Here is a 19,136-nt window from a genome sequence, read left to right as displayed (position 1 = left end):
TCCCCAACCTCCACTCCCAGTCCCCTGGCATCTACCAGTGTACTTTCTGACTATGAATTTGAGTATTCTAGGTATCTCATAAATGGAATCAAACAGTATTTGTCTGTACCTAATGTGTATTGGACTTCTTTAAATTCTTGTGTATGCTGTATATTTTCTGATTTGATGGACTTAAAACTGGCAATATTCTGTGTGCTAAAATACTTTTCTCTTTATCTCTTTATGACCAATTCCTCATTTCCCTCTTTCAAGTTTCAGTTTAGAAGTCTCTTCTCCAGAGAGGTCTTCTATAACCTTTCAACTAGATTTGATCCCTTCTTTTCTTAGTTCTCACCACCACAGATCAAATTTATAATTACTTATTAAGCGTCTGAATTGTGGAGAAGGAAATGGCAGCCCACTACAGTATTCTTGCCTGGGAAATCCCATGGACAGAAAAGCCTGGTGGGCTATAGTCCATGGGGTTGCAAAAGAGTTGGGCATGACTGAGCAACTAAACAAAAAAGTGTCTGTTATCTGTTGGACTGTAAGCTGTATAAGAGTCATTGTCATGTCTGCTTTGTTCTCTGCTGTATTCTTAGAACCTAGCACAGTGTATGGCACATTATAAGTATGAAGGCATTTTTTTCAACATGTCACAACTTTCCCGGCATCTGGTGTGCTGTAGATCTCTTCCTACCTTTCAACCATCCATGTACATCTCAGTGTATAATAAAATGAGTTAGATCTAAACTTTGTAATTCAGTTGCTATATTTTTATGCTTGTTAAAACAGTAGAAATCATGTAAAATTTACAGGTAAGGAATAATAGTTTGGGAAGAGAATTTAAAGCCTGCTTCTCTACTTCTATAGTGATAGTTGTTCAGATGATTGAGAGAATGAAAAAATATCACCTATGCCTTGGGAATTCATTTAGCAGGTATAATGTATCTTTAGGTTTGGAGGGGAAGAGAACTTAGAGTGTTCTTTAAAGTATGGTTCAGAGCCTTCTTATCGTATAGATTGCTTATAAAAAATGGAACTCCTAGGCTCCTCTGAGCTAACACTTAACAGTCTTTGGGGTTGGGAGCCCACTGCTTTGTTTTGTTTTAAAAGCCCTGGGAATCACTGCCATGTAAAGGCAGCTTGAGTGACATTGCCAACCAGACTCGCCATGTATTAGTTACGATCTTTGGCAATTACTTTCAGTTAATTGGAATTCTTTCCCCCTAGCATTTTATTTTATAAGAGAATAGCAACTCAGGAAAAAAAATCTTAAAAATGGAGTTTTATTAGTGAGGGTTGGAGAGGAGAAATGTAACCATCTCCTGAATTTGTTCTGAGGTTCGTGCATATTGCAGTCCAGTCTCTTTAAAAACCTCTGAAGTCGGGGAGGGGGGCACATGTACACCCATGGCTAATTCATGTCTATGTATGGCCAAAAACATTACAATATTGTAAAATAATTATCCTCCAATTAGTTAATTAAAAAAAAAACAACCATCTTAAGTCAACCAAAAAGGTAATGTTAATGTATATTGAGGTTGGGATTTAGAGGGGTAGTCTCCACCAGTAATCACCAATCATTGTAAAAATAATAATTATCAAATAAAAAGTAAATTATTTTAAATGATCCTCACGTTTATTAATGAAAATGCCCTAATGCCTTTTTCAGAAATCTTTTTCAGTGTATTGGTAAACAAAAATATCACTCACTTACTGTGGCTTTCTAGTTCAGTTTCTGTATTTTCAAGGTATAGAAAGTGAAGTTGCTCAGTCGTGTCCGACTCTTTGTGACCCCATGGACAGTAGCCCACCAGGCTCCTCCCTCCATGGGATTGTCCAGGCAAGAATATTGGAGTGGGTTGCCATTTCCTTCTCCAGGGGATCTTCCTGACCCAGGGATCGAACTCGGGTCTCCTGCATTGCAGGCAGTCACTTTAACCTCTGAGCCACCAGGGAAGCCCTCAAGGTATAGAAGTAGACTCCTTTTCACCTGGATCTTTAAAAATTATTTCATTTATACAACCCTGAAATTGTAACACACTTGGTAGAAAATTTTAACACAGCTTTTAGGGGTATTTCTGCTTTTATTAGGAATGTGTGCAGTTGACACTGGACAGTGGCACAATCTTATCATTAATGATTCCTTCCAGGAGAGTATACTTCATTAAGTTTCATTAGTGACTTTTCCTATTTTTAATCCATATGCAGTGTCATGGTGTTGTTAATTATGCATTTTGTATTTAACATCTTTATCATGTTTTTGACATAAATCTTATATTTACTATGAAGATATTTTTTCCTGATTGTTTTTATGTACTCTCCAATCTTTCCCTTTGCATAGATACATTTGAGAGGCTTTTTTGCAAATTAACTTGGGCTTTTACTGTCAGAAATGTTTGCTCCAGCAAGATCTCTATAATCTTCATTGCTGAACACTGACTGACTTGTGTGCTACTGTTACTTCCTGGAAGTTGGCAAATAAAAATGAGCTTAAAGTGAACTTGCATATATAGTTCAATTTGATTTTTCTTCTTACTTCACTTGTAGTCATTTTACCTCAGCCAGCTATTGAAAATGCCTGGATTTCTGTTATCATGTATCCTCAGCTCTTTTTCCTCTCCCCTGTTGCTAATATACATATTGTTTTCCTGACTTCTCCAGTTCTTCTATCTTAGGTACAGTTTTGTGTATGCCTTGTGTGTATACCTTGTGTGTGTCTTAGGTATACCTGTGTATAATACCTACATAAAGGTGTTTTTTTTTTTTTTTTGGTTAAAGGTTTCTAGACAGCTTTCAAGCAGTTAGCATATTCATTGTAGATATTTGGCAGTCAACCTCTTTGATAGATCTTGGCCCCAAAGAAACTCTACTTGTTTTGAAGTTAGTCATTTTGTATCAGTGCGTTACTTCTTGCGTTAATCTAGGTACTGTGATCCATAGCCAGGTCTTTTCTTACAGTATATCAGATTTTTTGTATATTATTGAAATAGTCACCTAAGAGTGAATTTTGACATTTATGTATAAGGTAGAGACATAGATTCTATTACATGGCTCGCTGTTTCCCTTATAGGAATGAGTAAATGAAGACCTGTTTTCAGTGCTTTGTTTGCTTTTACAGCAGAGTATTGAGTTAACTACTTACTAAGTATTGAATAAGAATTAATTACTTATGAAGTATTGAATTAATACTTATATTACTCTGCCTGAGAGAGTTGATACTTCCCATTCTCCTGTGATGATAGGTGCTTTCCCTAATTCAAATAGAATTCAAATCCTGATGTGTATGTAGTCCCTTTATGTGAATATTGAAATGGGTAAACTGTGTTGAATTGTGTTTTTAAGTTACTTTTAGCTTGGTAAGTATATTCACTTAAATCTTAATTTTGTATGTTAAAGGAAAGGGTTTTCCTCTTTTCACAGAGTGGAAATATTTTAAATATAATATTTTAACTATGAACTTTATATACATAAGCAGCTATTGAGGTTTCCTTTTTCCATAACAGAACACTCTTGACTATTTTTAAGTCTGTTTCAGTTACGTTACTTCTCCAATAATATAGCCATTAAAATAGTCGTACTGAAGTAATATAAAAATTCTCTTTCAAATATCAAGTGTGAAAAATATGTCTACCATTAATATAGTTCTATATTTACACACCTAATAGATTTTAGTCTACATAGGTATCAAGCTTGATCTATTTATGTATTGTTACCAGAAGAATTGTTGTTTTATTTTTGAAATGAATTAGAGCTAAACATGTCCTTCGTTTCTGAACTGTTACTTTGTACAGAAAATGTTTATTCTTCTAATAAAAAATCAACAATATATTCCCCTGTTCTCTAGTTTGTTCCAGGCTTCTGTCTAGCTGAAGTATAAATGGCAATTATATAGGAACAGAAAAAAACATAACAGCAGCATATTTTTTATATGCTTTATATGCTTTTTTATATGCTTTATAATTCATGATACACTTGCACATATGTGGGCTTTTATCTAATCCTTACAATAATCCTTCAAGGAAGCATGGCAGCCATTGTCATCTGTTTTCCAGATTCTGAGATTAAAAAAGATTAAATAACTTGTTCAGGTTGACCTGATTGAGTGTAGTCTTTCAACTGTAGAGCTAAGTATTAACCATCCAGCAAAAAATGATGTGTGTAATAAAATTAACTTTAAACTATTGCGCAAACTATTGATATTACAGTACTACTTTGGCAGGACGAACTATATTTGTGACCTTGGTTTTTTTAAATTAAAATATTTGCAGGTTTTTGAAATTAAAAGTATATTAGCACATATATTTAACTGGTTATATTTTATATTTAAGTAGCACTTTCAATTTAAAGACAGTAGTATTTGTGGAAAACAATATACATACAGCTAGGGTATCAAAGAAAAGAGTATGGAATTTGATCCCTTTTCTGGCAACTTTTATTATGTGCAGCTTTTCATTGTTGAGTTTTTTGTCAGTTGTACTTATTTCTAATTTTTATTTCTTAAAATTGCTGATATACTTTATTTACTTTTACAGGCCCTAGATGGTCAGAATATTTATAATGCTTGCTGTACCCTAAGGATTGATTTTTCCAAACTTGTGAATTTGAATGTAAAATACAACAATGATAAAAGTAGGGATTATACTCGACCTGATCTTCCATCTGGGGATGGACAACCTGCATTGGACCCAGCTATAGCTGCAGCATTTGCCAAGGAGACATCTCTCTTAGGTATGATTTTTATTGTCTGTACCACTTCTGCCAAATGGGCAAGTGCCTGTTAAAATCCAGTAAGTATAATGAGTCTCCCATTTTGAAATTTAGGAAATTATGTAAGATTTTCTCCCCCCCTCAGGTAAGAATGTATATGAATGCTTTTGGAAGAAAAACCTAAATTCATAAGTATAATTAAAGTTGTGTCAGCATTCCTTTGACCTATCTCATCTTCTCTCCCAAAATAGAAGAAGAAAGCTCTAATGAAAAAATACTGTTGAGTTCTTAATAAAACATTTACACTTTAAAGTCATGCTATCTACAGGCCATTGTGCATATTCAGTCTTAATTGTTTCAGGTAGATTGGTAAACCAGTCTGATTGTTTCAGTTTAGCCTTGCACAAAAAAGCAGAAAGCTAACAGAGGCAGCATATAATGGGAGTAGGTGTATGGATTTTTCAAAGCATATCATAGTCTTAACACACAATTTTAACTAGGAAGAATTTTATATAAAATTTATTTTGGTATTTATTTGCATTTTGTCTTAGTTATTATATTTCACCTCATTCTGCAATGGATTTGACCCACCTAATAAAAAAATACAAAATATTTGCAACTAAAGGTTGACAGAGTCAAAATGAAGAAAAAATAACAGAAAATGTTATTTTTGTAAGTAAAATAAGTGATTTATAACTTCAGGTGAAATTTTAGTTTCCTTTTGGTGTATTCAGGAAATTCTTGGATTCTGAAGTTAGTAAGATTATCATTAAATGAATGTTTCTGGACATATGGAACCCAAGATTGATGAATCACAAACTTGTTCGTACAGTTTAGCTTGTTGCTTTTATTCAGTTGCTAAGTATTGTCCAACTCTGTCCCCATGGACTGTAGCATGCCAGGCCACTCTGTCCTCCACTGTCTCCTGGAGTTTGAGGAACATAAATTGAGCTTATATTCATCAATTTAAAAAGAAAAAGCATTAAAATAATTTTTGGAAATACTTATTTACTGTGGATATGTAACATGTTATCCATTTATAAATATATAAGTGATACATCATCTATGAACAGAGAGACACTAATGCACAAGAGAAGCATTTGATATTTGAAATTAATTCTGATAAGTTTAGACAAAACTGACCCCTTGTTCTTATTGTCTAATACAACTTGCAGAAGTTATAGCAGTTTATCATAATAAATTTATCATGATAAATTTATCATAATGAATTCTTTAGGTTGATAACATTCTTTCCTGAGAGAATCTCCATCACTATGTGGGCTTAGTTTAAAGCTTTATTTCCTCAACTTGGCTTGTAAGTAAATAATATTAACTATTTAATGGTGTACCATTTTTTTAAAGTAAAGAATGAGATAATGATGAGTTATACATGGCCTTTGCTTGTAATTGTTACTATGAATTCTTAATTTTTTACTGATAGAACTTATTTTATAGAAAAGACAAAAGTCAACATTTATTAAATAGCTTCTAGATCCTAGGGGTTCTGCAAGGTACTTGGCAGATACATTATTTCATCCTTAAATAACCAAAGTAGAATATGATATCAAGATTTTATATAGTCATTTCTAAGAAGTTTAAAATTTTACGTTCAACTCATTAAAGAACAATGGTAAAAGACCAAGAAATTTCAGCTAGTTTCAAACATAGGACTTCCTTAGACCCATAATCACTTCCTTGGACCCTAAGAGCTATGTGTATTTGCCCATTGGGGGGTAGTTGATGAATTTGTGTATGATTTTTGGATTCTGGGTGGAGTCATGGATTTGTCTATGGAGTTTATCATCATTTTTCTTGTAATGGCCTTGGTGGAATTCTTTTTTAAAGTAATAATAAATAAAAAATCTTTCTCATAAAAGATTATACAGTCCTGGCATGACTAACTTTTGTCTTATTCAGTGCTTTTATCATTTCTCAAGTGTTCTACATTTTTACATTAAATGAATGTGAGTAAAATTGCTCAGTTTTTAGTCAGTAAATTTGGTGTCTTCTTGCTGCTCTGTCTTGAATATTTCAATATAATATTCTGGCATACCTTGTTTCAATGTGCTTTACAGATACTGTGTTCTTTTACAGATTGAAGGTTTGTGGCAGCCCAGCATTGTCAGATGATAGTTAGCATTTTTTAGCAGTAAAGTATTTTGTAATAACGGTATATACTTTTTTTAAACATAATACTATTTGCATACTTAAACTACCATATAGTGTCAACATCGAAAAATATTTTGGGGTGAAAATATGTGAATTCACCTTCTTTTACTAAATGACTTCATTGTTTACATGTTTTAATGGTTTTAACTGGGATTTTTTAAATTTTAAATATCCTCAAATAGTTTTTGAAAGGTGAGTTATAAATGTTAAAAATCAAATAAAGGAATTTATTTATAATTCATAAGAGATGACTGCATATATTTTGATATATTTTTTCTTATTTTCTATGTAAATACATATTTGTAAAAAATTAAAATCACACTATTTGCAGTTTTGTGTTTGTCATTTTATTGAGTTTTTTTTAACGGTGATTATAATAGCAAGGTAGCCTGCTAATGGATGTATAATACTTTTGGATGTATGTTGGACATTTAGTTTCCCTTCATACTTTTCATTAGAATAAATGGCATTGTGATCACCAATACCTATATGTAACGTTTTTGTCCCTTATTTACTTAGACTAGATTCTAGAACTAGAATCATTGTGTCAAAGAAATGTTAAAGCCTTGTGATTCTTGTTTCAAATTTCTTTCCAGAATGGTGATAATTAATTTAACATACATGGTATATGAGGCTGGCTATTCTTTTTCCTGTTCCAGCATTGAGTATTAATACTTCCATTTGCTCGGATATTAATGTATGATAAGGATGTCAGATTATTTTAATTTTTACTATTTTATGAACTAGTTTATAATTTCTAAATGCTTTTGAGATATTTACAAATCTGAATTGGTTGTGTGGATTCTTTCTTTTGGAATATACAACACATGTTAAATGTATATTAAGGATATTTTGTTCATATTTTATGAGCTAAGCATTCAACTTTATATTGTTACTATAGATTGGCCAGTTATGGAAAAAAATGTTTTAAAATAATTCATCATAGTCCAAACATTTCCATTTATAGGACATTAAGGTAACTTTTTTTGCACTGCCCCCCCCTTCACTCACCTTTGGTGGATTGTATAATCTTTATGAAGAATCACTTACTGTTTTACTTTTTAAAGTAGTCATCAGACACTGTTTGTACTGAATTGCAGTATTGCTTTAGTAAGGTCATAACCACCTTCTGGAATGGTGACTAAAATTTTTTCTCTGTTATCTACTTCCAGTGATGTTTAATCAGTCAGGTGACTTCAAAGTACAACAAACTAATATTGATAGGATCCATTTTCAGCTTGAGTCTTTCTTAAACAGCACTCGTTCAAAGTGAAATAATTTATAGGTATCCCTGTATTTCAAAAATTCTGTAAGAACACAGATATAAAGAAAAGAAAGTGAGTGAAGTCGCTCAGTCATATCCAACTCTTTGTGACCCCATGGACTGTAGCCCACCAGGCTCCTCCATCCGTGGGATTTTCCAGGCTAGAGTACTGGAATGGGTTGCCATTTCCTTCTCCAGGGGAATCTTCCCGACCTAGGGATCAAACCCTGGTCTCCCACATTGTAGGCAAACGCTTTACTGTCTGAGCCACCAGGGAAACATAACTAGGTGATAATTCTTTTCTGCTAAATATTTAGGGGGATTCACTTTATTTTGTATGGTTTTTGTATCTAAGCAGTTGACTAAGTTTAGTCATTTTGCACTCAATATTATAAATTTTAATTGGTTTATTTTACACAGTAAGTTTTTAAAACTAGCATTTATACGTGGCTTCTCTGCTTCTTTCTTTCAGAGTTAGGAATCACTGTGTCTTCAAAAATGCAGTTTATTTAAGAATGGAGATGAGTGCTTTGTAATTAGTTAGAAATCTGATGTTTAAATACATAATCACAAACTTGGCAGGCTATTAGTTATTCATATTCTACATCAAAGAACAAGGTGATCAAAAATCCTTGAGATTATAAATTGAGATGTCATTATAATGATCATTTTATTATGTTTAAGAAGTGTAGTTAATTTATTAAGGGGTGCATCACTTTTAGAAAATTCCTAAAAGTAATTTTTCATGATCATGCTATCTACATTTTAAAAATTAATGCAGTTAATACATTCCAAGAATATTTTAGAGCCTTCTATGTAGCAGCCATTCTCATCATATAGTTTTAAAAGAAAAGCAAACTTTCTATAAGATATTTTGATGTTAAAATAAGTGATGATTGAGAATAGATGTAACAACCATCTAGGTAAATCTAATCCTTATAGATGTGTGCTTCTCAGAGTTTTCCTGCACATCAAAGTCACCAGGCCCTACCCTAGACTGAAAATCGCCTTGAGTGAGGTTCCATGCATTTGTAATTGTTTTAAGATTCCAAGATGGTTTTACTATGTAGTGGGAGTTGAGCATTACTGCTATAGAGAAAGTATGTAATATTTTAGATGCTTTATTTTAGCTTTTTAGCACAGCTATTAGTGTTCTCATGAAAACATTCCTCATACCTGTTGACCCAGTATTTTAATACTTTCTTTATTCATGTGTTGTTAACTCTGCCTTGATACAGTTCCACTGATAGATGTTCAGTTTAACTGTTAAATTGAATTTACTTTGGTTTTTTTTCTGTGTGTTTATGATGCATAAAATTAACAAGCAAACTCATTTTTTAAATATTTTTTAAAACTTAATATTTTAAAACTTACTTTAAATGATTTGTGAATGCTTTTTTTTGAATGGGTTATTTACATGGTGATTTTTTTAAAAGCTTTTATTATCAAAGTTTTTTTATCATATACTGATGTGATAAACTCTATATATTCATCATCTCATTTCACTAGTTTCCACACTTGTTGTGTCTGTTCATTTTTTCTGTTATATTTTAAAGCAAATCCTTAACATTATGTCATCTCAAACATTTCCATAATTTCTCTGAAATAATGACATTTTCTTACCAACCATACCTGATGGAAATCGATTAAAACCTGATCATAAAACTTATCAAAATTGAGAATGGTCTCTTAATGTTGAATACCCACTTCCTCTTGAATTTCCCCAGTTGTCTCAAAAAATGGTTTTTAAGGGTTGATTTGTTCAGAATAGGGTCTTTTCAAGAGCCACATATGGCATTTGGTAGCTATGTCTCCTGAGTGTTATTCTGAAGATTATTAATATAGAGGTAATTTTTATATAGAGGTTATTAAAGTCCTCTCCTTCCACTCAACCCTCAGTTTCATTGACTTATTTATTATAGAAACCTAGTTACATCCTTTTAGAAAATGCCACAGTCTGGATTGGTCTGGCTGTTTCCTTTTATAGTAGCATTAACTTGTTCTTCCATCCACTACATCTTTTATATAAATAAAAAATTAGCTCCAAAAGCTTGATTAGATTCAGATTCTGTTATTTACATTTTTAAAGCAAGAATATGGAATATGGATGTTCCTTGTGATCCCAGTTGGAAGCATAAAATATATGGTTGGGTCACTTTTAGTGATTTTAGTGATGCTTTAAGATTGTGGTTTCAGGTGGTGACGTTCTGATCCTTCCTTTTTTTTTTTTCTTTTAATGGTTTTAGTATTGACTAATGGCTGCTGCCTTTATTTATTTCATTTGGAGGTTGCAAATTTTGGATTTTTCTTCTGATTTACACATTTCTTCTACAGTAATTTGTTGAAAGTGTTTAGTGTTCCTTTCTCAAGTAGGGCTGTTTACAGTTTGTGCAGGACAGTTAGTTAAGTTCTTGAATTTATTTAATAATTTTTAGTGGAAGAAGTTATGTCCAGCTTTTGTTTTTAGTTTATTATGTATGAGTGGGTACAGACTAGATTCTTTTCCTACTTCTGCTTTAAACTTGAAACTCTTGGTTACTTCCAGGTTTTGATAGCCCTAGAGTGGTTTGAGATGGTGACCTTAACCCTGGAAGTGAGTGTTTTTTAATTTATTTATGTTATTATTATTATTCAATCTTAATGGCCCCAAAAAGGTAGAGGGGTGGTTAAAGGACTAAAGAGAGCTAATCAAATTTAGGTATGTTTATCTCAAACAAGAATTCATCCCATGAAATAACCAGGAAGCATAACAACTTTTTTCGTAAAACCTAATGGACTAAAATCACTTCTCTCTTAAAACTAACTGTGGTGGGGGAAACCCTCCACCAGTGTGTTATTAATTAAGTCAAAAAGTTAACATCTTTTTCCTTTTATCCATATGTATGTTTGTTCTGTGTCTTTTTATTCTTTTTTTAATATGATTCCATAGATGTGCAGTAAAAAACATCTTCTGTGAAACATTACTGTCTCATGTATGCCATTACAATAGAGTGATGGGGGCAGGGATCTACAAAATTGGAGATTAGTATTGAGCTAATAGAGCAGTAATTGAATATTAACAAATATATTTAAGTGCTGCCTGTGATTTTCCTTTTGTGTTTGTGTTTTAGAAAATAAAATATATTTAGTGTTGTTTGTAGATACTTTGTAATAAATTTAAGCTATTCATGGTTTCAGTATCCTCCAAAGATGAATGTTATTTGGAAATTCTGGTTTGTTTCAGTGTTTTTACTGAACCATTCAATAGCACCAGAGCTTGGAAAGAATAAAATTGCCACTTGGTATACTGTAAGGCCACTTTTAGTTTATCTTTGTGATATAGGTAAATAAATACTTTTGAGAAGGAAATGACATTCCACTCCAGTATTCTTGCCTGGAGAATTCCATGGACAGAGGTGCCTGGTGGGCTACAATCCACAGGGTCTCAAAGAGTCTGACACGACTGAAGGACTCACACTTTCTAGGAAGAAATGCTGGAGAAAAGGAGTTTTAAAAATACACAAATACCAGTTTCTAAGGAGTGAGGTTTTTTGGATGATTGGTATTGATAGAAAGGATTAGCTTTTTTTCTACCACTGTTTTCTCTCCCTATAAAAGTTTGGCTCCACTATCAAAGTGCCTTAGGGAGATCCTTTTTGGGATAGTTCCTACCACAGGACTATCTACTCAGAAAAACAGTTTAAAAGTAGTTATTTAGATTCCACCTTTGTTACTTACAGTTCTTCATTTCATATATTTTGTGGCAAAAACATTTAAAATATTGTGGTTTAGAATGGAGTAGTCCCAATCCCAGGAACCAAAAGGTTGATGCCTATGGATATTGATAATAGCCTACCATTTATTGAGTATATGCCAGTGCATCATTCTTAGCCCTCTTGTGAGTTAATCCTCACCATTCCTAAATGAATTTATCCTTATTGCCCCCATTTTATAGATTTAGAGACTGGAACATAAATTGATTAGCAGTTTGCTCAAATTCCCATCATTAGTGAGGGCCTGAGCCAACCAGGCATTATGGCTCCAACAATCTGTCCTCCTAATAAACATTAAAATGAAATGCGCTACAGATTAGCTAAGCCTTTTAGCCTGCCTTTTTTTCCCCTGTGGAGTTCATGTAGAATAATGTCATGCATATAGTAAATTGGTAAGCCTGGAGTTTAATTTCCTTCTTTTTTAATATAGTGAGATATTTTCTGTTACCATGACAGATTTTTTGTTGCCAAGTCCGTTCAGTGTTTAACTTGGTTATTTCATGATTACAAAACCAAATATGAGTATTACTCATATACCTACTCTATAATTGGATCCAAAATAGGGTCTGTGTGCTTGTGTATTTGTATATATATGATCATTCATATACATATGATATATGTAAACCAATATATATATGGTCATTCATATACATGTGTATATCATATTATGGTAAACTGAATTTATATTTTTATTTTTTTCACAAAATATACATTAAAACTTACATACCGAAATCTTAAACTTAGCAAAACCCTAATGTATAATATTCCATTATAAGACTAATTATAGCAAAGACAGTTATGGCCAGAAAATCACACCAGATAATTCATCTGCTGCAGTCACATTTGAAAACTCTCCTCCAAGAGACCAAAATAATTACTCACAAATATGAAAACATACTAGAAATATTTCCTGGAAGTACTGAACCACACCTACTTTATAGTATATCACTGAGTCTCAAAAAAAAAAAAAAAACAACTTTTTAAAAAGTAGATAATTTAAAAGCCAGTATTTTATCATTTTCAACATAAACCAGAATTTTTTCATCCAAAGTTCATGAAAATACCTGTCCAATAACTTTGATTTTTCTCATTTTATTTCTGTTTTAACATCTAAGAGTTTAGAAACTGTAGTTGAGCTTGCCTACTTTTCCGTGTGTGCATTTTTAGAAAACGTTGAGTTCTTTGGATTATTAAACTATCCTCTATTTTTCTGTGGCTAAATTTAAAAAAAAATTTTTTTTTTTCCAGTTTTTAAAGTATCTCTTCTAAAAAGGAAGTTGCAAGAGCTGAAGTTGAATTGTTCATTTTTAAATTTGGATAAAATTTTCACTTGTGAATCACGAATTAACTTGAAGCAGTGACCTTTAAAGAGTTATATAATTCTTTTAGTATATTTTAAATAATATTTGAATTAATGTTTTAAATCTGGAAATTGTTTTGTTTTTTTGTCTTCTGAGCAAACAAAATGGTAAATAGCATACTTTGAAGATACAATGGGCCATAAACATTAGGAGAAAAACATTAATGGATCAGTTTGCATTTACTTATGCACCAGCATTCTCAAATGGAATAAACTTGTAACTGTAGGACTAAAATGTTAATTCATAGGCCACTTTTTAACTATCTTGGGTGCAAATTTTCATTCCCAAGTTCCTAATGGGTGATAATATAGTCTTTGCTTAACTGATTTTGTTATGGTCATTGATTATATTGTTCTCAGCTGTCACTTTAAGGAATTTTTTTTATTAATCCAGTGTTTACCTTCTCCTTTTCCATGATAGCCTGACACATATTTGAAAACATTTTTCCTATTTATTCTGGCTTCATATTTTTAAAGCTAAACAGCCTGATTTCAGTGGTAATCAACTTCTGCCTTTGGATGTAGAAGATAATTCTAAATTAAATCTGATGGTAAATTTAATCTTAAAAAAATTTTGCTTTTAAGAGTTGACAATTATGTATATGTGATATGACTAAAACAAAGAAAAGCCTTCTAAAGTATATTACTGCTGTCTCTGCAGTTAGTAGAAGAAAATTATGTATTTGTGACCAAGTATGAAATGCATCTCTTATCTGAAGGAGGTAAATATTATGGAGAAGGTTTTGAGTCTCTAAAGATGCACCAAGAAAGCAATAGATACATATAGGAAATTCATTTAGATTTTTTTGTGTGAGTTCTTCCTAGCTTCATATTTCTCTTTTCATTTGTCAGTATTTCTTTTTCCTGTTAGTTTTAAAATGGTATTTTATCTCAAGTCTTCCTTTCCTTTTTTGTCCCCTTGTGAATTTTCTTACCCTTCTTAAGTAATTGCGCTGAGCTTTTCACATTCCTAGAAGGATTCTGCCTCAACTCAGTGGCATCCTGCTTTATTCATTCATTGCATTTTTTGATTGTTTTAGCACTGTGCTGGGTACTATAGGTTCTCAGAAAAATTAGACAATTTCTGTGCTTATAATCTGGCAGCAAGCATCTGAATATATATCTGTTTATGAAGCAAACTGAAATATGTAATAGTTATTATAGTATTAGAGCATAATCAAATGGGCACTTTATCATCCAAAGGAGAAAGTTGAAGGGCATTGTAGGCCAAAAGCCATTTGATTGGGATAAAAAGAGAGGATTTATTTATTTTTAGTTACTTTTTTTTTTTTTTTTAGCTGTGCTGAGTCTTCATTGCTGTGTGAGGGTTTTCTCCAGTTTCAGTGAGCAAGGGCTACTCATCATCATAGTGGGCAACTTCTCCTTGTGATGGCTTCTCTTGTTGTGGAGCATGGTCTCTAGAGTGCAGGCTCAGTAGTTGGGGTTCATGGACTTAGTTGCTCTGCAGCATGTGGGATTTTCCCGGACCAGGGATTGAACCCATGTCCCCTGCATTGGCAGGCAGATTCTTAACCACTGGACCACCAGGGAAGTCCAGAAGAAAGGATTTTGAAAACAAATGTGATGAAGAATATATCTTGCATATTTAGGAAGTGATAAGTATTCAGTTGTGAATGAGGCATAGGGGCAGTTAGGAAAATATGAAAGGCAGTGAGGAGAAAAAGAATTAAGTTTGGAACAGGATCTTAGAATGGATGCTATCCTAAGGAGTATACTGGAGACTATTAGTCTAAGTAAGATAAAATTGTGAATCTAAACTAGGGATAGAAATGAGAGTGGAAAGAAAGAAACATGAGGAAAATTAAACATTAAAGTAGTAAGACTTGGCATTTATGATGACTCACAAGGAGTTAAACTTGAGAACAACACTAGCCTTAGAACATGGGGATTACTATCATCCATGACAAATGCGAAAGCTGAGACAGCAAAGCTGAGCCAGATTTTGAACTGAGGATGTCAGGATTTTGAGCCTACACTCAAAATGATTATGCATACTTCCTTGCTTTTCAACTACCATCCCATTTCTCCTTCCTTCCAAGAGCACATTACTTCAAAGAAGAGTAAATATTTTATCATATTTACATTTCTAATTCATTATAATTTGATTTATACCCATTCTTATGAGTAAGAATAAACTTTATGGTCACTACTAAACTGAAAAGGCACTTCTAATTTGAATCTTATTTTATCCCTTGATTTCTTGCTTCTTTATTTTTCCCACAACATAAATGTACACTGCTTAAAGTTTCAAGACTTTAGCCCTCCTGCTCTTTTACACTTGGGAATCTTAGACATATAATGTTAGCAATGAATGGAGAAAGAAGAAAGTCAAAGATGTAGCAAAAGAAGTTGATAAAATAGATTGATACAGTAAAATCAAGGTAGAGGTTGTTAAGGAACTGTGAGACCAGTATATCAGAGAGATTGCAGGATGACAAGAGCTGAGTGAGAAGGAAATAAATTAAGGTGTGAAAGTCTTTTTGTCATGAGAGACAATGTCCCAGTGATTCTGACTGTTTTGATGAGAGATGTTTACATGGTATTAACCTCAAAGCCATTCTAATTGGTGATGGTAGAACAGCAGTTGGAAAGTAACATTGGGTAGTGGGATAGTACGATGAATAACGCATCCTTTATTTCCTTTTGGGGAAGAGTTTAGGGAGATAAAAATGACTGAGAGGGTTATAAGAGAAGTTTCATTAGGATCAAGCAAGCTTTTAGTTAAACATTTTCTCTAAGGAACACATTGAATAAAAATGAAATTGTTAATGACAGAAAAGAAAAAGGGGTTCTAGAGGGTAAAATAGAAATTGAAGGGAAAGTTGGTGGGAGAGGAGGAATGGGTTGTTTTAGGAAAGAAAGCAGTTGTCATTCTTGTCAAAGGTAAAATTTTTATTTTCAAATCAGGAAATATATTGTAAAACTGCCCTCCCCACCCAGGACCCTATACTACATGAATTAGGATAAACCTCAAAAGTCCCACCAACCAAATCCTCTGTTGAGTCATATGTGAGAATAACAACCAACAGATAGATGTCTTGAACAGGGAAAAGAAGATCAAAAGATAATGGTATAATTGACATTGGATGGAAGTTTTAGAATAGGAAATGAAAGGATAAAACAAATTATGCATCTTTAAAAAGCATAGATAAAACTACCATAGTCAAGAGGAGCCTTAAGGAGACATGACTAAATGTAATAATAGGATCCTGAAATAAATGACATGAATGCATTCTGTGCTCAGTCATGTCTGACTCTTTGCAATCCCATGGACTGTAGCCCACCAGGCTCCTCTGTTGATGGAATTTTCCAGGAAAGAATACTGGAGTGGGTTTGCCATTTCCTCCTTCAGGGGATCTTCCTGACCCACAGTTCAAACCAGTGTCTCCTGCTTTGGCAGGCAGATTCTTTACCGCTGTGCCACCTGGGAAGCCAGGAGAAGAGGACACTAGATGCAAATTAAGGAAATCTGAATACTTTATGGATTTTAATAATAACATTAATACTGGCTGATGAATTGTAGCAAGTATTTCATACTGCAAGATGTTAATAATGGGGGGAAAGGGGTGCCCAGGTTATAGGAACTTTGGAGAATGTTTAATTTTTTGCAAATCTAAAACTGTTCTAAAATAAGCTTATTAAAAATTACAGATAAAATTGGCAAGTGCTTTAAGAGAAGTTATCAAAAACAGTTTAATTCTTCTGTTGTGATGGATAAGGAATGTCTGTGTGCCTCAGCAGAATGTGACCTGAGGAGATAGAGGGATAGATGTATAACTTAAAATCACTTCATCTCCATGGACTTTGAGTCTCTAACAGATAGATACGTGTCAGTGTGGCCATCAATTTCAGTGGAGGAATGGCTAGTAATGTGTCAGAACTATTACAGAAAATTTGTAAATGGCTGAATTACTCAAAATGCTGGATGGCGCAGCTAATGAAGATCATTTCACATAGAAAGGATCCCTGTGACACCTTCCTTTTCTTTAGCATCTGGCAGTACATGAAGCTCTTGGATGTTACTTGATTCTTACAACAATAGCAGTCCTAGAAGTAAAACAGGTGTTTTTATCCCCCATCATCAGAATGCATAGAGAGTGTTTTTTACAGCATATTTGCTACCTTAAAGATGTTAATCATTAAAATTAAAATTATTTTTACAGCTAAAAGTAATCCATTAGAGGCAATGTATATAACATGTTCTATATGGTTTTTCTGTTTTACAAAGGGAAGATAGTAAATGTATTGTTTTCTCTCACGGCTAGAAGTTAACATTACTATGAAAAATACAATACAGAATTCCTTTCCAGAGTTTATTGTTACAGTATAAATAGTGCATCATGAAATACTTTGTAGGTTTTTGTTTTTATGTAGCAGACATAGAGATTAAAAAGAAAAAAATTTACCTGGTTGACAAAATATTTTAGAGAAGAATATACTGAAAGAAATTATGGGATTATCTTCAGAGGCTTTTAAAGGTCCAGTAAAAACTGCAAGACTATTCTAGTGATTTAGAACTGCCAAAGTTGACTGAAATAGTTTTTCTAAGTTACCAACCTGGGAGAAGGAATAGTGAAGGAGAAGTCCATGCCAGTGGCACTAAGGACAGTGGCTGCCCTCATCTCCGAAGGTATTTTGCGCCATGCTCTGGGCTGCCTAAAATGAAGGGAGACCATTTGGCAAGAGGATAGATCATCTGGCTTAGTAGCAAGTGATCCAGCATGGTAAGAATAAGTGGAGAAATATGGAGACTGTGAAGTAGCATTTGGACAGTAGCAACAACATTGGGGACGTCACAGCTTACATTCCACTTTTTGTTAAGCTTTCTATTGCTACTTTACTAGAAGGAGGTAAATTGTATCTGCTTTGAGTCACAAAATTTCATGAGAAAATTAGTAGTCTCGTTTTTGCTAAAGTGTAATGTTTATTAAAATCTGGCATTCTGGCTTTTTTTTTAAGTCAGGTTTTTCACACTTAAAAAGGAGCTTTAGCCTAGACTTTAATTCTTAATTACTATTTCAAATTAATTTACTTATTTTTTTAATTCTCTGATTATTTTTCCATGATAAGGCTTGATGATTTAAGTAATATTGTACTACCAAGGTATCTCCATTACAAATCCTAGATTTAAAGTTTCTTTGAACAAAATTTCCATCATCTTTGAATATTTTGGTGAAGTTTTATGACTGTTTAATTGTATATTGGCATGGTAGAGATGTATTTTAGAAGAAACCATTTTCTGTAGAAATGAAGTGTTTACCTGGACTGTTGTGTGTAGACTGATATGTTGAATGTATTGATGTTTTATATGTGTTTCATGAATTAATAATTTTTCTTGAATTAGCAACAGAAAAATGATAAATTACTTAGAACTATAGATTTGGGAACCTACATGTCTCAGAATATGCAGGAACAAAATGACTTTGAGTACATACCTAGGAATTCGGAATGTATCTTTACATTGGCAGCATTTTACGATACCCGTTGAATGTTAAATGGAAACAACCTATGAAGTATAAGGGGATCTATGGTATTTAACATGGAGAAGTTAGTAATACCATAGAATAAAGTGGTAGATCCTAAAAGGTGCTAAACATTACTTAGTATGTATAGTAATTATTAGACATGAGGAGTTTCTATGTTAAAATTAGATCCTTCTTTCTGCATTTACTTTAAAAATAAAATGGATGAGTAGATGAAACAAGATTGGCCTTGAGTTAGTAATTATTAAACAGTTATGACGGATGCATGGGGCTCATTATTCTAGTCTCTGTACTTGTGTATATGTTGGAAATTTTCCAAAACAAAGAGTAAAAAATCTAAAAAATAAAAAGGGGGGACTCCCAAAATATTGTATTGGGGGAGAAAAACTGTAAAC

General features: G+C 32.9%; 1 protein-coding gene across 22 annotated transcripts in view; it reads left to right on the top strand.

Annotated features, from left to right (window-relative positions):
* Positions 1-19,136, top strand: part of PTBP2 (polypyrimidine tract binding protein 2) — an 89,294-nt gene that overhangs the window by 59,505 nt on the left and 10,653 nt on the right. For all 22 annotated transcript variants that reach the window (XM_081492673.1, XM_081492672.1, XM_081492671.1 and 19 more), the window contains one exon: positions 4,518-4,713. In XM_081492673.1, coding sequence (XP_081348799.1) covers positions 4,518-4,713 — 196 coding nt within the window. The remainder of the gene's footprint in view (positions 1-4,517; positions 4,714-19,136) is intronic.

The sequence above is a fragment of the Giraffa tippelskirchi genome, chromosome 5 (assembly GCF_054371585.1).
Source record: "Giraffa tippelskirchi isolate mGirTip1 chromosome 5, T2T-mGirTip1v1.2.pri, whole genome shotgun sequence".
In the NCBI taxonomy this organism is placed as follows: Eukaryota; Metazoa; Chordata; class Mammalia; order Artiodactyla; family Giraffidae; genus Giraffa; species Giraffa tippelskirchi.
The sequence above is the reverse complement of the archived record's forward strand: the minus strand, read 5'-3'. Positions and strand labels throughout refer to the sequence as shown.